We start from the raw sequence: 21,284 nt of genomic DNA, 5'->3' as shown, positions 1-21,284 counted from the left end.
CTCACGTCGCTTGTAAAACATAAATCTGAAGAACATACTGCAGCAAGGAATTCAATCATACTAAACATGAAACTTTTACGATCTTCAAATTCAACCGGTAAATGCTGATCATTTTCATGAATTTACACTCCGAGTTTGTGGTAGATTTACTAATGTGATGATTCAGAATACTCAATGGAAGCCCGATGACATAGCCTACAAAATCTTTTGCATTCTCTAAACAGTGATTGGTAACGTTAGATGAAGTATAGATTTGGTCTGAGGTTCTTCGAATCACACTCTGATTTTTGTGTATCTATTTTTCAGTATTAACACACAGGATGGCGTACTCTGGGAACGAGGTCGCCCCGCCCCCCGGGTTGCCTAGGAACAGAATGGACGAGAGTTGGAGCTCCACAGCCGTGACGGTGGGTCCTGACGAGCCCCAGGGGGACGGGAGGGGCTGGGCCAAATACACCGCCGCGCTCAAAAACTTCATACCCTTCAGGAGAAAGCCAAAGTAAGATATACACTTCTTAGTCTCCACACATATTATAAAGCCTTCTGTTTGACGTTGAATCAAAATGTTTCTCCTTTTAGAGATAGCTTTTCGATGAGTAGAAAATTGGGTCTCATCAACATACTAGTAAAAGCAACTTGAAAATGAATCTTATCATGAACTCTAACAGAGACAGACTTTTCACACTTCATTTGCTGGCAAATATAAGTGGTTGTGAAGGATGAATGATAAATGCTATCACTCAAGAGATGAACACTATAAAGAACACAGAAGACAGAAATTAAAGTTGATTGTAGCGTATCGTAGCGCCCTCCAAAAGTTTGTTTTCTCTTATTCCCAGAGCACTCTTAAGGTGCACTCTCACTGCGTCACGCTTGCGTCACTGCGGGGTTCGAAAGATACTCAACGAATTTCAGAGATAAAGAACTCTGAAATTGACATTTTCTTACTTTTTTGTGTATTTTGTCGTCTTCTAAGCTATACCTTTACGTTTTACGAAATATCTAAATTATGAAAAATCGGAGAAAACAACACAACAGTGACGCAGTGAACGAACCCTGCAGTGACGCAAGCTTGAGGCAAGTGCAGTGAGAGTGCACCTTTATGTCTCCTGTCGATGACGTAGTTTCTATATTCCCCTCGTCCCCAGGGTGTCAGTGTCAGCTGTTGATGACGTAGGTCTGTGGGGAACCATGTTCGCGTCCTTCATCACCAGTCTCGTCTGGAAGGCCCACAAGAACAAAATGACCTTCAGTGACCTTGGAAATCGCTCACCCTATGACACAGGGGAACACAATGCAAACAGGTCGACACCAGAAGTATTCCAATTGATTTGTGATGTTTTAGTATATCCATTCTCCTTTATGATATTCTTGTTTCTATGTTCCTCTTCCTTAGTTAGAAAGTTACATTTTTTTTCACTTCCCGCGGGCCAGAAATAAAGAAAAGATAGATATAATTCTGGACATTCTGGACGTCACACGACAGCGCCCAAATGTGTATACTGCGTTGCCGTCTACAATAGGTGTCTCATTAGACTTATTTATGTATCATCAAACTTGCTCAAGTCCACAAATTTGATCACACCTTATTATGTTACTCAGCCCAAGGCAAAAATACTCACTTTTGCAGAATGTTGACACTTTGAAAGTTGCCCGGAAGTACTTACTGTGGCACTCTTTACACTAGCATTTTCTGAGAGCTCAAGACATCTCAGGAAACACTAAATTTCCCAGTGTAAAGAGACATTTAATTCAACATCGCCTTGGTTACAGGATGTTGAGACTTTGGGAGACGGAAGTTGCCCGGAAGGGCTCCAAGCGTGCCTCCATGTTGGCTGCAGTCTGGCGCTTCGTCAGCACACGTGTTTACCTCGCCACCGCGTTCTTCGCAGTCACGTTAACCTGCTACTTCGTGCAAGGGGTCAGTCAATCAATGATACATCGTGTAGAAATGTCACGTTTGCCATAGCCTGTGTTGCACACAATACTGTAAATGCAGAAATGTTCGCGGTGGATTAATGTTAGCGGTTTTCGCGGCGGCCATTTCACCGCGAATTCAAAACCACCGCGAACATTTTTCCAGGGCATTAAGATACTACAGTGCATAGTGCTACCGCGAAATTAAATCCACCGCGAAAAGTCATTTTTCCCGCTACCGCGAAATTAAATCCCCGCAAACTTAAATGCATTTACAGTATTTCGCTGTAAGGGCCTGCTTGGGCCCAACAGTGGCCATACATCTCTAACCCAAGAGAACTATTGCCTCCTCTGGGCTACCAAAATGTCCACTAGATAAATGGTTTCGATGTTGTGGCCAAAATCTCTTGTTTCTGAAGGAATATTTCTCAAATCAGAGTTTTTAAAAAATGATGAAACGCAAAGTAAAGACAAGCACCAATGAAAAACAAGTTAATCTCCAGGCAGATTTACCAATGACATAAGTGGCACCAGTGGCCAGCTGACTGCCTCTGGCCGGCTATACTCCTTGGCCAGCTTTGATACTTATGCCACTGGTAAATCTGCCTGGAGATTGAAACAAGTGACCCTATAGGTAAGTTTGTGATTTCTAGAGAAGTGAGTAGAATTGACCGAACAGTACAGTCTTTCCTGTTGTATACACAACCTCCCAAAAAAACTCCCCATCTTTCCTGTCCCCTGGTTTAGACCATAATCATTGAAGCCCTGCTGAGTTACACCAGCGCCACTAGCCCGTCCCTGTGGTACGGACTGGCGCTGGTGGCGGGGCTCATGTTTACCGAGCTGGTCCGGAGCTTCAGCAGTGGAATCGCCACGGCGTTCGGCATGCGCACGGGCACCCGGCTCCAGGTGGCGATGACGAGCATGGGGTACGACAAGGTCCTCCGTCTGAGGAGCCTGAAGGACAAGTCTGTGGGACAGGTCTGATGTTTGTTTGTTTGTTTCTTTCTTTCTTTTCAAAGCAATTGGATAGAGTTTGAAAACGGTCAGACGTTTTTGACAGCATTCACTCCCTTTCGTCGGTGACAGAACAATACGAGTTATGCTAACGTCACATTTCCACAAGGGGTCCCGGCCGGCGACGAAAATTACGATATAAGATACAACAAAAACTCAACGTGGACCAAAATAATATAACCTGGTGCACATTTATTGGCATAAACTTCCATTTTTTGTTTCCGCAAACAGTCCGGCCGGGGAAATGTGACGTAGGCCTTATCAAGTGATTCATCTATGAAGGTTATTCAAATAATAATATACGCAATGTAACGGTTATTCAGGCAACTAGATAACGTTTGAAAACAGCTCAAGTTCAGGCAGCACCCACCACTTTTCATCAGTAACATAACAACTGGAGTTATCAAGTGGTTCACTTTGATTTTTTTCCGTCTATCCCACCAGTTGGTGAACATGTTCGTGAATGACTGCTTCCGGTTGGCGATGGCGTGCCAACAGCTTCAGGTGTGTTTTTGTTTGTTTTATTGGGATCTCCTTTGGTGATACTTAATGTAATATCATTTTTCAGTGATACTAAATGTAGTATAACTATCCTTCCTCGAGTCCTACAATTCATAAACAATAAAAACAAAACATAAGGAACAAATCTTGTACAATTAGTAAATAGAAAAGTAACAAAATCAACTGAGGTAACTTAAGATCAGAGGTCAAATTAAAATTCAAGAAGCCATCACCAAGGTTTTGTATGCAGAAGATGAATAGAAATAATGATTAACAAAGCATAATTGATTTTTACAAACTGAATATGCATTATAAAGATTAGTACAAAGTAAGTAGTAGTAATGATAAGGAATTATATAATGTGATAACCTTGACATAACTGACTTCAGGTGGTGCTGCTGGCTCCCCTCATCATGTTCCCCGTGATGGGGTACGCCACCTACATCATGGGCCCGTGGGCTCTGTTGGGATGCTTCATGATCATGCTGTTCCTTCCGCTTCAGGTGATTTTGTTTTCTACCTATTGCTCCTGTTATGCTACGGTCATTTCCAAACCGGGCCCGGCCGGGAAAAATAGAAATGTATACGTAAAAATATAACAAATAAAACAATCCACGACTGTTTTGTATACGTTGTGTAGTTTGGTATATCATACTTTTTGTTCCTGAAAGCTACCCGGCCGGGCCCCGGTTTTGAAATGTAACGTAGGCCTAATCTATGGCCACATTTCGAAATCGGGCCCGGTCGGGATGTTTTCGGAAGCAAAAAAAAATTGTGTTTATCAAGGAATATACACACATTTCAAGTATGAATACAAATGCAAGATGTCACTAAGTCTTTCCTTTACCGTAATCCCAGTTGTTAATCGGTGCCCACATCGGCAAACTACGCAGAAAATGTGTGAAGATCACCGACTCCAGAGTGCGCATGACCAGCGAGCTTCTCAACAGTGTGAAACTCATCAAGATGTACGCTTGGGAGAAACCATTTTCAAAAAGGATCCAGGGTAGGATATCTGGGTGGATTTGATTGATCCATTCACACCGGCAAAGACCCTACTCTTTTCTAGAAGTGTGTGTGAGGTGGGGTGTGTGTGCTTTTTACCTACTCCACGTCTAGCTCACCCATAACACGGGACCTCCATCTTATGTCCTATCCAATGATCCAATGGAATGCCGTAACCGAACATACGTACTCATTTCCACCTGAGCGAAGTGAGGGAATTCGTGTAAAGTACCTTTCACAAAGGCACAACGTCGGGGCCTCGAACCCAGGACCTCTGGGCTAAGAGAATGAATTCTGCCAAAACAGAGGAAACTTTCAAGATAACGTTTATTACTTTTGTGTAAATCTTATGAGTTTCAATGCCTTGGGCTTTAACTCCTTAGACTTACTTAGTCTTAGGATCTCCCGTGTCGTCCGACACATGAGACAGTCAGGTAGGCCTAGCAGGCTCTGTCGGCAGCCATCCTCCTTACATCCTTCCAGTTTTAATTCCGCTTAAATAGCATTCCCATTGTTACAGATCTTCGTAAGAAGGAGACGAAGCTGCTGCAGTGGGCGGGTTTCTGGCAGGCCATGGTGGTGGGTATCGGGCCGGCTCTCATGACGATCAGCAGCATCGCCACCTTCACTGCACACGTCATGGCCGGTAATGACCTCACACCGGAACAGGTAGGAACTGATGAATCAATGGAACTTCCGTCTCCCAAAGTCTCAGCATCCTGTAACAAGTCAAGTTCAAGTGTATATGTTTGCCTTAGGCTGAATGACATAGTAAGGTGTAATCAACGACATCGACAAAGCAGGTAAGAGGCAGTACTGGTTGTGATAAAAAGGAAAAAAAACTACAAAATCCTGCGTTCTACATGATTCTTCGTGTTAGAAACAGTATTTTCCGTAATGTTGTTCATCAACAAAACTGGACTTTATTGGCGCTATTTCTGTTATTCAAGGCCTTTACCGTATTGGCCTGCTTCACCATCCTCCGCTCGATGCTGATGATCACGCCGTTTGCTGTCCGCTCCGTCTCGGAGGCCATCATAGCTACACGGAGGATGAAGGTACGATTACAGTCAAACCTGTCTATAGCGACCATTCAAGGGACTGGACTATTGTTTCCAAGACTAATTTAATTTCTAGGCATTTTAAATGTTACCACTCTACACACAATATTGCGTTTAACACATTTATATGGTTTACAACACAACTGATCTTGTCGTTTAATTCTATTATCATATTCTATTTATTCATTTTTCTTATATAAAAAAGACATAACAACCAGAACGACATGTACGTTTTTTCTCTAATCTTCTGTAGGACCTGATGATCATGGAAGAGAGAAAGGCCCTGACTGGAGCACCTTCCAAGGCTAATATTTCCGTAGAAATCCGAGGAGCAACGTTAGCCTGGGATCGTCAAGAAAAGACAGAGGAGGGTATGTAGGGGGTGGGGGGTGCCGTGTGTAGAATTAGAATTGTCATGGATCAAGCTTATAGGAGAGTGTTGGTTTCTTACTCAAATAGCAACACATGTATGCTGTAAGATTGATTTTGAATGATACTGCAAGTGTCTTGAATGCTTGTGATGTCCAATCTAGGATCTATTTTCCATATCCTGACACTCTTATTGAGAAGAGTCGCAGGAAAGCCACATTACACTCTGCCTTTCATGTGTTTTCTTGCACTACCTAGCAACTTGAAAAAAGGGTTAAACTCAGCTGAGGATGATCGCTTTACAAGTACCTCTGTTTAAGTCGTTGCGACCGAAATCAAACCACATTCTCTTATTTGACATCAACAGCAATTTCAAAAGAAAACCATGACGCAGATGACGTTGAGAAAACGGTCGCACAAACACAGGAAGGAGACGCTCTACTGGCGGTCGAGAAGCTCTTTGACATTAATCTTACTATGTTTAAGGTTTGTGTTTGACAATTCTTCGTAATGCCTTACTTTTCTATGGCAAATAAATATTTTGTTTATCTCGATGTTTCATGTGTTGATGTCATCATAAAATCATTGACAAGTGGCTTTTACGAGGATGCTACATGTATTATGGAAACGGGAGATTCTGCTGCAGTACTAGGAAACGCCACCGGAGGGCCCAAATTGAATCATGCCTTTGATAGGTCACTACCTAGCAATTTCAAGTGACAAACTTTTGAAATTGTCTCTTATTCTATTTCATCATTTCATTCCGGTTTACTTTCCAATCATGGGGCAAACAAACGTCCCCTTTTACATACATGTTTTACATATATACCTTATTGTTTGTTTTCTCCAGGGAACGTTGCTGGGTGTTTGTGGCAGCGTTGGTGCCGGAAAGAGCTCCGTCATCTCTGCCATTCTGAACGAGATGCGGCTGGTAAAAGGGGGCGTGGCTGTGGAGGGGGAGATCGCTTACGTCGCCCAGCAAGCCTGGATACTGAACGCCACAGTCAAGGACAACATCCTGTTCGGAGAGGATTTCAACTCTATCAAGTAAGTGAAGAATATTTTCCTATAGGCGTTAAGCCTTTCGTGAAAGACAATCTCCATATATGTTTTCTAGGGTCATGCTGCATTGTCTTATTTCCCACACAGACGGTTGTAACGACTAAAGTACAATTTCACCTCCAGTATTGCCATGTTGGAAAGACTCTTTTGACAGCTCTTGCTGTCTGTCTGTCAACTGTCGAACAAATGAATAGATAGATAGATAGATAGATAGATAGATAGATAGATAGATAGATAGATAGATAGATAGATAATTGTAATTTCTTACGTTGTATTACAGATATGACCAAGTTATCGAAGCGTGCTGCCTCAAGCCTGACTTCGAACAGCTACCCGGGGGAGACCTTACCGAGGTATTCTATTTTAATTACAAATGAAAAGTGGTATTTACCACTTGCGATAAATGTTAAGTAAGTTTTGACAAATTGGTAAATCCGACTTTTCGTACGCTGGTTTTATGTACTTAAAAAAGAATAATCATATAATTTGCAATCTTTGCCAACGGAGCAAAGTAAAAGTTAACTTTGTGGTTGCAGTTGAAATTTGATCAATCTAACTGCCATCATTTGCATCATTGGTTTTAACAGATTGGAGAACGTGGTGTCAACCTGAGTGGTGGGCAGAAACAACGCATCAGTCTTGCGCGTGCGCTGTATGCAGATAAGGATATCTACCTGCTGGATGACCCGCTGAGCGCAGTGGACGCTCATGTGGGGGAACACATCTTCAGGTAAGTTCAACCGAGCTCAAGGGTGTTTGTAGTCTTTCTTATCTCCAGGTATGCCGTCCGCCCATTTATGTTTTTTAATTGTATCAGTATTGCGTCGCCCTGCAAGTTTATTCTAGTGACGATAATAAAGAGGGGTGGTGGATACAGTGGATGTCCCTCAAAACGTCCTGATGTGATCGAACAAAAGTTTGCAAAGGCAGCATTTTTGTCAACAGACTCATTCCCTCTTTGGCCTGAAACCCATTTTGAAAGTACCTCTGTGTTATAGAATCTATTAAAACAAAAGTATCTGGAACTTACCAAAGAAACTAAACAACAGCAGTCATTGTCAATGAAAACAATGCGCCGCTTCTGTTCTTTACTGAACACACAAACATGCAATCAGTGAGTCGTGGATCAAATGTATCAAAGAGTTTGTCGTTCGATTGTAATATGTTGTATACTTCCTCTAGGCAACGTTGATTCGAAACACGTTGTGTACTTCTTATAGGCAATACATTAAGGATGGACTTCGTGGCAAGACTGTATTTTTCGTCACTCACCAGCTTCAAGTAAGTAGTTCGAATACTAATGTCAAAAGTCATAAATTTCGATGTTTCATATAATTCAGAATCGCGTTTCTCAAATTTCGCAATAGATTCTACTTTCATGTACGTTTCATCTTATATGAATGAATGATAATTACATTTCAAACTTCAATCATCAGTAACATTCATTCTCGAGCTGTGAAGTCTTCAGATGAATGATCACTATTCCCAACTTGTCCACAAGTGCCTGGGTGACTGCGATGATAAATAATCACTATAACTATAATCCCATTTTGCCCTCAGTACCTGAGTGACTGTGACGAGGTGCTGCTCATGATTATTAAAATCACTATTCCCATCCTGTCCACAAGTACCTTAGTGACTGCGATGATAAACAATCACTATCACCATCACTATTCCCATTTTGTCCACAAGTACCTGAGTAACTCTGACGAGGTGTTGCTCCTGATTATTAAAATCACTATCCCCACCTTGTCCATCAGTACCTGAGTGACTGTGACGAGGTGTTGCTCCTGAAAGACGGGCGGATCGCCGGGAAGGGCCCCCACCGCCGGCTGATGACGATGAACGCGGAGTACGCCGAGATGATCCAGAACTACCTGGATGATGAAGGAAGCACCGACAGCAGTGACGACGAAGACTTCCACGTGACGTAAGCACAATTGCATAATGGCAAAATCAGTAATGCTAGAGTCACATTTGCAAACCTGCCCCTTGCCAAGCAGTTTGCCGGAACGAGAAGTATGATAGAAGAAACAATGAAACAAAACAAAACTAACAGGCAATTTGTCATGAGCACACTTTCTGTATTTCTTTTCATAATAATAATCTTTATTGATAGACACTTCCATTTCTAGCCCGACCCAGTCCCGGTTCGGAATTGTCATCATAGCTTATCTTGTATATCATGTAATAGGGCGGGGTGGCATTGTTCCCCATGTCACTTGTTCTCTTGGTGATTATTTGATTCTGGATCCACATGCTTGCTTTATCAGCTCGCCGCCCTCCCCTATCGACCCTGCCCTGTTCCTCCGCCGCACACTCCTGAACCGCGCGGACAGAGCCCGCCTCTCCGTCAGGTCCCTGGGCGGCGCCAGGCGCTCTCGCGGTACCGCAGCACCCGCAGCAGGAGCAGGAGGCGGACGGAAGTTCTCTATCCACGCCACCCCTCGCCTCGTCCGCCGCCGCTTCCACAAGAAAGAGGTACATTTTTTGTTATACTGCCCTACCTAGAACTAACAACAACATAGAACTAATCTTTCCGGCAATCTTCAGACCCTAGTAGGTAATGATCTCCAAGCAGATCTTGCATGACATAAGATAGTATCATAAGCTGGGGAAGGAGTTTAGCCGGTAGAGGAGTTAATGTGGTGGAACAAAACTTCCTTCCCCAGCTTATGTTGCTGTCTTAAACCACCGCAACATCTGCTTGGAGATTAGTTAGGTAATAATCTTAACTTCAAGAGTCTTCCTGAATCAGCCCGCATCTATCTACTTTTAAGGGGTTCACATCATACAAACAGCAGTATTTTACAGTTAACCCATACTTATACTGTACATACCAAACGCTTTGCAGCCACCTAGCAACCATTCCATCAATAAACATTTGTAGATAGCTGTGAATTGTTTATTACCTCCATGAAATGTCATGGAGGTTATATTTTACCCCGTGTTTGTCTGTGTGTCTGTCTGTGTATGTGTGTGTAAACAAGATAACTCAAGAACGGCTTGGTGGATTGGTTTCATACTTGGTGTGTTGGTAGGGTGTGATGAAAGCTGGAAATGATTAGATTTTGGGCCCCCTAGCGGCTTACCTTGGTACTGCACCGCAACTTCCGGGTTTGCTATCTCGTGTTCTGAGCAAGCTATGGTCACGATTTTGGGGTGTTAGATAGCTCTTGTGCTCAGGAATAAGTGACATAAGTTTGGGCCCCCTAGCGTCTAGTTTTGGGAAAGCAGAGGCATTTTTGTCAAAAACTTCTGAAGACGATAACTCAAGAAGGGAACAACGGATTTTCATCATTTTTGGTATGTAGGTACCTTAGACAATGTTTTACAAGGTAAGATACTAATTATGCAAAACAAAAGTACATTTGCATAATTAATGAGAATATTCTATCATAGCAGTTTTTTCAATGTATCTCTAGTTTGAGACATGCTATGGTCTTGACATTTTGGTGGTAGATAGCTTTTGGTGTCATGACAAAGTGGGGCAAGTTTCAGTCCCCTAACATTTAATTGTGGAACTGCAGGGGTGTTTTTGTCAAGACACTCCAAAGAGGATAACTACAGACAGGAACGACAGATTGCCTGCATTTTAGGCATGCGGGTAGCTTAGGCAAAGAAGTTCATAATGATATACATGTTATGCAGGTGAGGACTTAATTTGCATAATTAATCAGGAAATTGTATAGTTCCATTGTTTTCAATAACTGGACCTCAATACATGTAACACATGTTAATTATAATAGGTGGAATATAAGCAGATACCAAATATGGTAATGAGGAACTTATTTGCATAATTTATGTAAAAATTGCAAAACCACTTTATGATTAATAATGGGAATTTTATAACTGACATGTGTACGTTAGTCAATGATGAACAACACCATGCATAAATTATGTTAATGTGTTAGTCAATTGCATGAAATTTACGAAAGCTCTAAATTTTCATGGAGGTATGAGGTCGCCGAACTCTAGTTTTCGATATTGTTATTTTATTTCTTTTTTAAGAGGTGATGTTAACATTAGCATATTGCTAGAGTACATCAACTCTCTGTCCTGCATTTTACTTTGTTGATGAATAAATAAAAAAGAGAGAGGAGCCTGCCCGACAGCTGAGCCGGACCTACAGCATCCGCTCCAACCACCCTGCTCAGCACGCCATCGGGGAGCTCGAACCGCCTCCGGAGCAGCCGGACTTCGACACGGAGAGGCAGAAAGAAGAGGAGAGAGCGCTTGAGAAAGGTGCGTCGGGCTGCGACAGCTAGTCTCAGTTTTCCATGCCCCCGTACTCCCCCTTTAGTTTTGTAGCTGTATCTGTCTTTATAGCCTATATAAAAGCCATTCGGCGTAACCCACCAACTTCGCAGGCACGCACATCAGACCTTTGCTCATCTAACTGTAAATGTTGTTAAATGATATCTAGTGAGGATGCGTCTACGGAACTTGATGAGATGGAAATGGGTGTTATAAGATACTTGGGTAACCGAAAGTGCAGTTTGGCTCGGTTTCAATGTTGTTGTCAGTCCGAATACACCAGGATGTAAGGGTTTCCTCCTACCATAGATACCATCCTAAGATATATTGTAAGTAAGATATAGTACGAGAAGCTGTAAGATATAGTATGCTTAAGGTCATACGTGGTTCCTTTGCAGGGCAGCTGACTGGAGAGGAAGACCTTGAAGTAGGAAGCGTAAAATACGCCAACTACACGAACTATATCAAGTTCTGCGGTGGTGAGTTTAAGTTGCTGATTTCATAAAAAACAGTACACATTTACTTTGTAGATGGAGAATTGAATAGCTATTTCCGTTAAGGTTGCAAATTTACAGATATGTAAATATCTTGTCTATAAAAGTTGTGCTTCCAAAAAAGAAGTCAAACCCAACCCTTTTTAGAAATAGCCAACACTAGTATTAGAGTAGAATATTGTTCATAACTGTCCATTGTTACTTGTATAATGTATCTACTATGTTTATACCATGTACTTGCAATTAGCCCTCGGGCACGAACTTGCAAATAAACTTCTACTATCGAGCAGCCGTGTAACATACTAGTACTAACTTTTTTGTTTATTTGTTTGTTTGTTTGTTTACTTCAGGTTACTTGATCACCTTCCTGGTGCTGGTCCAGTTCCTGCTGAACACAGGCATCTCCGTGTTTGCCAACTTCTGGATCAGCTTCTGGCTCGAGCAGGGAGACGGGGTCAGTCTCGGTCATCTCTGTTCCTCTTCCATTTCCGTTTCATCTTCTGTCCTGTCCTCCTCTCACTTCTATGCGTCGGTGAAGGGAAGTCATCCAGGCATAGCCTTACATAAACAAAAAATGAGACAGTTGACGAAGCTGACGTTTCAGAAAGGATGCGCTATCTTTCATCAGTGACTCTCTACCATGGTCTTTATTGCCAGTGGTGTTTTGGATAGATAATTATACAAGTGACTTATACAAGCGTGTACCTTTATTTGCCCCAAACGACGGAGAGTTGCCACTTGACCACTGCTGTTATTGTGGATGGACATTGTTAAACTTTGTACTGTTAGCACAATGTACGATGCCTAAAATGGTTGACTTCAAAGACATTTGAAGGCACGTAAAAGGTGTTACAACAGACAGTAGCTATGGCCTATGGCTGACTCTGACGTCAGACTTTGAAGTTTCCTTTTGACTTCTTCATTGTTTTATCTGACCGCATTAACATCTTGGCACTGCGATGTTTACAAAATGTGAATTTTTACTCTATGCTGTGTCATTTTTGACATCACAGAGTCCTGCTAACGGCACGAACTCCACCCAAGCGAGCAGTTCCGGCAGCATCGCCGACAATCCGAACTTGAACTTTTACGTCATCGTTCTTGGTGGCACCGCCCTGGCGATGGTTGTCAGCATCATCATTAAGTTCTGGAGCTTCAGTAAGGTAATTCTGAACGTCTTGAGTGTCTCTTGTTGTTTTTTAGAATATCCATCCCTCTAAGCAGGTTAAAGATGCCACCACATATTTTTCTTAAAAGAGTAGAGATACAATTAGGTTAAGCAGATCAAACCGCTCATAAAAATAAGTGTTGCCATACGCAGCTTGAACTAATTGTACCAAGCTGATATTTTATACTTTCAAGCATGTTTCCTATTACTGTAGATTTTCAGTAATATCTGCACTGCTTGTAAGTAATAAAGTCGTATAAATTAAGTTTAAATTGATCATCTATATTTCTGTAGGTCACTATCGTTGCAGCGTACCGATTCCACAAGCGACTGTTTCAGTCGGTGAGTCTAGGAAGCTACGTTAATCTGATAATGGTTGCCTAAGCACCAAATGCCAAAAGCGACCCTTACCAGACTTACCTGGCATCTATCGCTATTGGTTGATCCTACTTTATAGGATAGAAGAGATAGTGCAAATATATACTTAGGGGAGTATAGCAAAAATGACAAAATGAGTCCAAATTTGACTGTGTTGTGATATGGTTTTGAGCCATTAAAATAACATTTTGTAGATGTCTAAATTGAAAAATTGGACACAAGTTTGCGTTTACCTTCGCTATCATTCTACTAAACAGAGCAACACGTCTTACTGTGATCAAGCGTGTATGCTGACACTCTGTCCACTCCATTTACACGATGGTTTTGTAACGTATTCTGGACTGGTCCTAAGTGGTGTTTCACATTAATCAACGAGTTAAGCCTGACATTCCTTTCAGGTTTTCCGGAGCCCCACACAATTCTTCGACACGACTCCGAACGGAAGGATTCTGAACAGGTTCTCAAAAGACATGGACGAAGGTAGGATAAACAGAGATTTGCCTGTCTGTCTTTCATTGTCTGCAATTCAATTAATGCACACGACGCAGTGTTGCCATACAGTATTGACTATTGCTGCTTTTGTCTCTTGGACTAGACTAATTAAAAGGGCAGGATGGGAATCATACCATCTCTGATTGCCTTTTGTGTTACCCCAGTGGATGCTCAGCTGCCCTTCCAATTGAACATACTATCAGAGCAGCTGTGGAGCGTTCTAGCGTCCATCATCTCCATAGCAGTGGTCTTCCCGTGGTTACTGGTGGCCATCGTGCCGATCTCGGTTCTGTTCTATGTTGCCTACTACTTCTTCCGTTCTGTTGTCCGGGACCTTAAGAGGTACGCACTAACTTTGTACAATACGTTTGTATTATTAGAAGTTGCTAACAAAGCGATTGCTCAATAAGATTATTCTTTCAAACTTATTCGCTCACATTTTGGAAGTGCTGCGATGATTTTTCAATATTATCATATGATTGATTGACAAAGTTTACTGTAAAACTATAGTTGTATTACTAGCTACTTACAATTCTGACTTATGAACGTATTTTGTTTTAGTTGACCTTTTTCTCATTGTGATCTTGTGATGTGACGAAAATGAGGCTGCATTTACCCGAGAAATATGTTAAAGGCAACATATGTTTTATACTGCAAACTACGACCTAGTATTTAGATAACAGATATGAATTCGAATAGCCAGTTACGTTGAATGGAGTGTGTACTAAAGGATTTATGCTTTTACTTCAGGTTTCAGAACGTCACAAGAACGCCTTGGCTGTGTCACATGACTGAGACCCTGCAGGGTTTGACGACCATTCACGCTTACAACAAGGACGAAGCTTTTAGGAAGAAGTAAGCAACTTCATTGTTAGTGTGTGGTGCGATGTGGTTTAGTGTTGTGTGGTGTTTGGTGTGACGGTACCTTTCTCGTGTCTCTCAAAAAACGAGGGCAGCAACCCATTTCCATTGCATCAGGTTTCTTTGTTTGCACTTTTGTTTATTCATGATAAGCTCAATTCAGCCTGCAGGTCGTTTTATATTGAGGTCATGAGGGAGGTAAGGGTCAGATGAAATATAACAGAGATACAGATTACACCGAGTCTTAATAAATCATTACACATGCATACATGGTACAAACATATAGTGGAGCTAAAGCCCAGGAATGATAGTCCGTGTCCGTTGGTTTTGGCAATTTCTTTTACTTCAAGAGTCTCTTAAAGCAGGTCAGATTTGGAACCGTACGGCGGTTAGGTAGGCTATCAATCCTCTGAAGGTTGTAACAAAAGATTAAGAGACAATATCAAGATCCCTCTCCCCTTACACCTGTGTCCGCAGACTCTGCTGACATGTTTGCGTCCATCCAGGTTGAACAGACTGCTAAATCAGCACACTCACGCCTTCTTCATGTGGATGATGTCGGGCCGCTGGGTGCTGCAGCGTGTGGATCTCCTGGGCATCAGTGTCAACATGACCACGGCGCTGCTGGTGGTGCTCTTCCAGGGCACCATCCCGGCCTCGCAGGCGGGACTGGCGCTCACGTACGCTTTGCAGGTGGGTTTACTGACGTGCATTCGATGATTTTTAGGTTAGACTTAGTCTCCAAGCAGACCCTACGGTGCCTTAGAGATAATATCAAAGCTGGCCAAAGAGTATAGCCAGTCAAAGGGAGTCAAACGGTGCCAGCTATACTCCTTGGCCAGCTTTGATACTATGTCTAAGACACCGTAGGATCTGCTTGGAGATTAGGTTAGACTAGCGAGCAAATGATCCGAGTGGTCACTGGATCGATTCAAGTGATTCGTCGCTATACGCTGTACATGTATCCTTGCACAAAGGGCACTCCATAAGACATTCTTCGCAGGCAGGACTTGCAGGTAGGTTTGATGAGCTGTAGTCGATGGCCTAGCGGTTAGACTGCTCGATAAGGCATGCAGAGGTCACAAGTTTGACTTCTGTCAATCCTGCTCAGACCGTGTGTTCTTGGAAAATGTACTTCGCAAGACTTCGCTCACTCCATCTAGGTACAAAAAGGAAATGTACCTTTTTCCAATAACTTACCCAATCCAAAGTGAATTAGCAGACATAAAAATGCTATAGGACATTTGGAGACATGTTGCTTGTTCCTTAGATTGGACCATTTTAACACTTGTAATGGACATAGACATCGTGAAAATATAAATGGGAACTGAAACAAGATAAATGTGAAATGTTCATATGCATTGTTTTCTCCTTCAGATTGCGGGAGTTCTGCAGCACTTAGTACGGATCACGGCTGAGACGGAGTCAACATTCACATCTGTGGAGCGGCTGCGTCACTATATAAAGGTCTGGGAATATTACATATTGATATGTGATAGTAAGACTAATTACCCAATTCCCGCTCATAAAATGAGCAAGAGCAAGTCATGCTAAAGTTGTCAACCTAGGATTGAGGTAATCAAATAATCCTTTTCTCTATCTAACAAAAGTAGAACTTACTAACGTTTGGGATTGTGGACGTTTTAAACGCTATTTCCGTATTCAATGTGAAAAGCATTCAAATATTCCTCTGATACTTTTCAAGTTGAAATGATTCATAGCAAGTGCCACGTGACTTGATATTTCGCCTGAGCAGCAGATCTAGAGATAACCAGAGAGCTAATCGAAATCATGTTAGTAAGCATTTTACTTTGTGTACGAAAATAACGTTTTAATATCTTTACAGTGTTAATAACTGTCAGTCACAGATTACCTTTCATACGAATATCTTGAGATGATTTAGATGCAGTTCTCAATGTTTTCGCTAGGGGTTGGAATGGGAGGCTCCGGAGATGATCAAAGACGCCGACCCGTCGGGGACCTGGCCGGAGGAGGGTAGCATCCAGCTGCTGAATCTGAGCATGCGCTACAGGGAGAACCTCCCATTGGTCCTGAAGAGTGTGACGTGTTACATCCGCTCTTGTGAAAAGATTGGTATTGTTGGACGGACAGGGTCTGGTATGTAGCTGTTTTGATGTGATGTTGTTGTGCACGTTTTTCTTGCAAAGTCTACCCTTTTACAAAAACTTGCCAGGACACCCAAACCTACTTCAATTCTTTCCAGTCATTGAAAGAATTGTCTCAAAGTCTCAAAGCTACCGAAAACTTCCAAAACCCATATGTATTGTCTCTGTATTTGTCAGCAGGGTTAGCCCTTTGTAATAGCCATAGGCTAGTTGGGCAGCCCTGGCTGTGTGTCCTGAACAGCCAAACCAATAAATAAAAATAGATAAACTTCCAAAACAATTTCGATAACAGCAAATATCTCATCTGGTTTCTTTTTTCTTGTAAGGAAAATCTTCCCTGGGTATTGCCATCTTTCGGTTGGTGGAGGCAGCGGAAGGGTCCATCTACATCGACGGGGTTGACATCAGTAAAATCGGGCTGCATTCTCTGCGCAGTCAGCTGTCAATCATCCCGCAGGACCCTGTGCTCTTCGTCGGGACCGTCCGGTAATCATCTTCTATATCTGTATCTATATAGCCGGTATAACCGCCCTTCGGTGCAACACACCAGCTTCTGTATCTGTATCTATATAAGTTATAACCGGTATAACCACCCTTCGGTGCAACACACCAGCTTCTGTATCTGTATCTATATAATCGGTATAACCACCCTTCGGTGCAACACACCAGCTTCTGTATCTGTATCTATATAGCCGGTATAAACACCCTTCGGTGCAACACACCAGCTTCTGTATCTGTATCTATATAGCCGGTATAAACACCCTTCGGTGCAACACACCAGCTTCTGTATCTGTATCTATATAGCCGGTATAAACACCCTTCGGTGCAACACACCAGCTTCTGTATCTGTATCTATATAGCCGGTATAAACACCCTTCGGTGCAACACACCAGCTTCTGTATCTGTATCTATATAGCCGGTATAAACACCCTTCGGTGCAACACATCAGCTTCTGTATCTGTATCTATATAGCCGGTATAAACACCCTTCGGTGCAACACACCAGCTTCTGTATCTGTATCTATATCTCCGGTATAACCGCCCTTCGGCGTAACACACCAGCTTCTGTATCTGTATCTATATAGCCGGTATAAACACCCTTCGGTGCAACACACCAGCTTCTGTATCTGTATCTATATCTCCGGTATAACCGCCCTTCGGCGTAACAACCAGCTTCGCAGGCACGTAAGCAGCTGGTTATGTTGCACTGAACAACCCGTCACACATTTATCTGCAAGGGTTCTTTAAAAGTATCCAGAGAAGATGCCCCTACTGTGCTTGGTGGTAACAAATTCCACTCTACGATAGTTCTGGGAAAATACGAATTTTGAACACATCAATACACACCATACACGTCATTGTTGTATACGTCACACCACTGATGATATATCAGATGTTTAGCTATTATAGCCTGTCAGGCAATCGAAGAGAGCACTATGTTCTTGTAACCTTTTGAAGAAACATCAGTGTTATGGATTTGAAGTAACGTTATGCAAGACTTTGCCATTGTTTGACACAGCATACCAATGATACTTGTATGAAATGTTTTGCTATATCATGCAAAGGCTATGTTATCTAAGATGATATGATGTCTTTAGAAGAAACAGGCTGCATAATGGTCGGAGGCAATGTTATCGCACGATGGTTGCACTTTTGAAATAGAATGTACGAATGTAACAGAATGTTTTACGGTGCTAATCATATGAATGTGTTGATGCAGGTACAACCTGGACCCCTTCGATGCACACAGTGACGAGGAAGTTTGGGGAGCGCTGGAGAGGGTACACATGGCCGACAGGGTAGGTCTTTCTGAGCAAGAACATGAATGTTCTTATGAACTATAATGAACTATAATTTGATCTGGACCGGAAATGGACTTGATTTATGAGTTATGATTTTGATTTGGCTGCCTTCTTTCATGTTTTATTTCTACTTATATGTTCTGTTGTGTAAATCTTTGGTTGCAAATCTTTAGTGTAGATTCAATACTATACGACATGATCATCATGTTCTAAATGCGATTTGCCACAAGACCAGAAGTGTTCTCCGATACGTCAGCATTAAAATCCATCAATCACCATTAAAAGACATACTTTTCTCTTCCATCGCGCGATTGCTCAGATCGGTTACCTTGACGACAAGCTGGAGTCAGCCGTGGTGGAGAATGGCGAGAACTTCTCAGTAGGCGAGAGGCAGCTGATGTGCATGGCCAGGGCCCTGTTGAGGAACAGTAAGGTACGATATAACGCATAGATAGTATGGATTAAGACAACACGAAGAGATTTCTTGCATCTGTAGGTCTTCTGTGATGTTCTATTTTACGGTGTGGGTACATTTTTTTCCTGGTTCAAAGAAAAAGGACGAAAATCAGATGCTTTTGTTTTGTTCGCCTAGTGTTATTGATTAATGTGTGACTCAGTTATCAGTGGTAATAGAAAATGGTCTGTATGTTTTCATAGAACAGCTGCACCTTGTCTTGCTGGTTCTACACAATGATAGTGGAGTAATAATGAAATAACAGAGCATATGGTCTCCATCTATGGGGTGTCAAAAATAAAATTTCAACTCATTACACACTTACGTTTATCTTCATTGTAGACGAAGCCACAGCAACTATCGACTCCGAGTCAGAGATGATGTCCTCCTATGAGATGCGCTGAACATCATTTAGATTCCTAACAAAAATAATTCTTATGTTTGTCTTGTAGATCCTGATCTAGACTCCGAGATGATTACCTTCTATGAGGTGCGGTGAATATCATTAAAATTCATGACAGAAACAAATGACGTCGTTAATTCCTATGTTCGTCTTCTAGATCCTGATCTTGGACGAGGCCACCGCCGCCATCGACTCCGAGACGGACACCCTGATCCAGACGACGATCCACGAGGCGTTTGAGGACTGCACCATGCTGACAATCGCTCACCGGCTCAACACCGTCATGACGTCAGACAGGGTCATGGTCATGGATGATGGACAGGTGGGCAGACGACATGATTCTATTTTTACACTTGGTATCGCTAGTTTACAACTGTTATGCCGTTCTGCATTCCGTTCTGCATTAAACATTATAAATGAACCTGCATAATCAAATCTTATGTACCTTTAAAGACTTTGTCAGCACAAGTGCGATGGCGACGACACGGGCCTAGCTACCTTTTCTTCAGAGGCGTACAAATAAAAAATACATAAAGCAGAAAGTCCAATCATTCCTACTGGCTGCAAGATACATTGAAAGGGAGCCTGCATAATCAAACATCCTTACCTACTTTTAAAAATTCTGTCAGCACAACATGATGATGATGACAACAACGATTACTGGCTTAGCTATGTTTACGCGAAAGGTGTGCAAATAAATTAAAAAAAAATTAAAACAGATAGTCCAATCATGTGTAATGCTAAATCAATAACAAAGACAAATATTTCTTTTCTTAGAGTTGGGATCCAAAGTTTCAAGATCATGTCTTTTTTTTCTCATAGTTGTCTGAGTTCGACACCCCTCGAGCTCTTTTGACCAATAAGAGCTCACGATTTGCCGCTATGGTGAAGGCTGCCGGGATTGACGTCACCAAGTATATCACCATGGAGACGGATGACGTAACTGTGTCTGAGGAGAACAGTCAGCAGGCTTCTGAGGCCGATGTGGAGTGTACCAAGCTATGACGAAATCAGATAGTTTATACGTTTAATACTGCATATGTAAAATTATATAATTTAAGAGTATTATTGCAAATTCAATTTTGTTATTGTTTATGCTGAATCCAGAGTAATATATCGTGAAGTAGATACATCTTTTATTGTAGGTTTTGTAAACTATACTTATCTAATCATTGTAGGTAATGACTATTTAGTTATAATTATACTATCTATCATACAAATTACTTAGGACAAGAATAATGCTGAGGTGGGGTGTATTAAATGATCATCGTCTCACACTGCAAATGTGTTCAGTATTATACTTAGAATGTACTTTCAATTGAAGAATCCATTTCAATCATATTGTTGTTTCTCAAAGGCACAAACAGATGTGCATAATTGAATAATAACGTAATTCAATGCACGTTTAGTACTTATTATGATAATTCAAAGAAATGTCATCAAATATCAAAATTATCCTTATAGAAAGTAATGTGATACATAGCTAGTATTTATTCATTTATCTATATATTGACTTATTTACTTTATGACCTTAGAAAGTATCTTGAGCAAATGATCAAATACAAAATATTAACAGAAAATGAATGGTACATAAGAAAATTATAATCATAAATATGAAATAATGTACGTGAAAGATTACTATGATAAGGCCAATTAAGTCGTCCCTAATGACACACTATAAACTGATAAAGTACATTATCATTTCTGCCCATCCTGTATAGCAGACTAGAAATATGCTTAATAGATTCAAGGAGGAGATTCAACTTCATATTGCCCATTGATTGTAAGTATCCCTGTATTATGAATACATGACAATAGACTGTAGCCTGGGTACCATCCGGAAAGTAGTTTGCTCTGGCGTTCATTATGTACTATATACCGTCGCTTCTAGCTCTGACATTCACTATACACTATATAC

General features: G+C 41.7%; 1 protein-coding gene across 1 annotated transcript; it reads left to right on the top strand.

Moving 5' to 3' along the window:
- Nucleotides 1-316: 316 nt before the first annotated feature.
- Nucleotides 317-21,129, top strand: LOC118403624 (multidrug resistance-associated protein 5-like). Its single transcript, XM_035802399.1, has 33 exons — nucleotides 317-499; nucleotides 1,149-1,304; nucleotides 1,774-1,921; nucleotides 2,665-2,898; nucleotides 3,379-3,438; nucleotides 3,825-3,938; nucleotides 4,294-4,441; nucleotides 4,961-5,109; nucleotides 5,391-5,498; nucleotides 5,755-5,872; nucleotides 6,238-6,356; nucleotides 6,721-6,917; nucleotides 7,213-7,285; nucleotides 7,520-7,662; nucleotides 8,153-8,213; nucleotides 8,693-8,862; nucleotides 9,206-9,413; nucleotides 11,027-11,177; nucleotides 11,588-11,668; nucleotides 12,034-12,137; nucleotides 12,697-12,846; nucleotides 13,146-13,193; nucleotides 13,628-13,709; nucleotides 13,886-14,063; nucleotides 14,472-14,576; nucleotides 15,089-15,275; nucleotides 15,960-16,049; nucleotides 16,511-16,700; nucleotides 17,035-17,194; nucleotides 18,428-18,506; nucleotides 18,829-18,942; nucleotides 19,524-19,688; nucleotides 20,189-21,129. Exons 1-33 carry the CDS (start codon nucleotides 321-323, stop codon nucleotides 20,369-20,371), a joined length of 4,452 nt encoding a protein of 1,483 aa, XP_035658292.1. The 5' UTR covers nucleotides 317-320; the 3' UTR covers nucleotides 20,372-21,129.
- Nucleotides 21,130-21,284: the final 155 nt, after the last annotated feature.

Source organism: Branchiostoma floridae, chromosome 16 (assembly GCF_000003815.2).
Source record: "Branchiostoma floridae strain S238N-H82 chromosome 16, Bfl_VNyyK, whole genome shotgun sequence".
Classification (NCBI taxonomy): Eukaryota; Metazoa; Chordata; class Leptocardii; order Amphioxiformes; family Branchiostomatidae; genus Branchiostoma; species Branchiostoma floridae.
The sequence above is the reverse complement of the archived record's forward strand: the minus strand, read 5'-3'. Positions and strand labels throughout refer to the sequence as shown.

Bases quoted from the DNA above. Each gene is read 5' to 3' on its own strand.
- LOC118403624 (XM_035802399.1), top strand. From the start codon at position 321: ATGGCGTACTCTGGGAACGAGGTCGCCCCGCCCCCCGGGTTGCCTAGG. The intron at 5,499-5,754 runs GTACGATTACAG...AATCTTCTGTAG, and splicing joins TAGCTACACGGAGGATGAAG to GACCTGATGATCATGGAAGA. The intron at 14,064-14,471 runs GTACGCACTAAC...CTTTTACTTCAG, and splicing joins GTTGTCCGGGACCTTAAGAG to GTTTCAGAACGTCACAAGAA.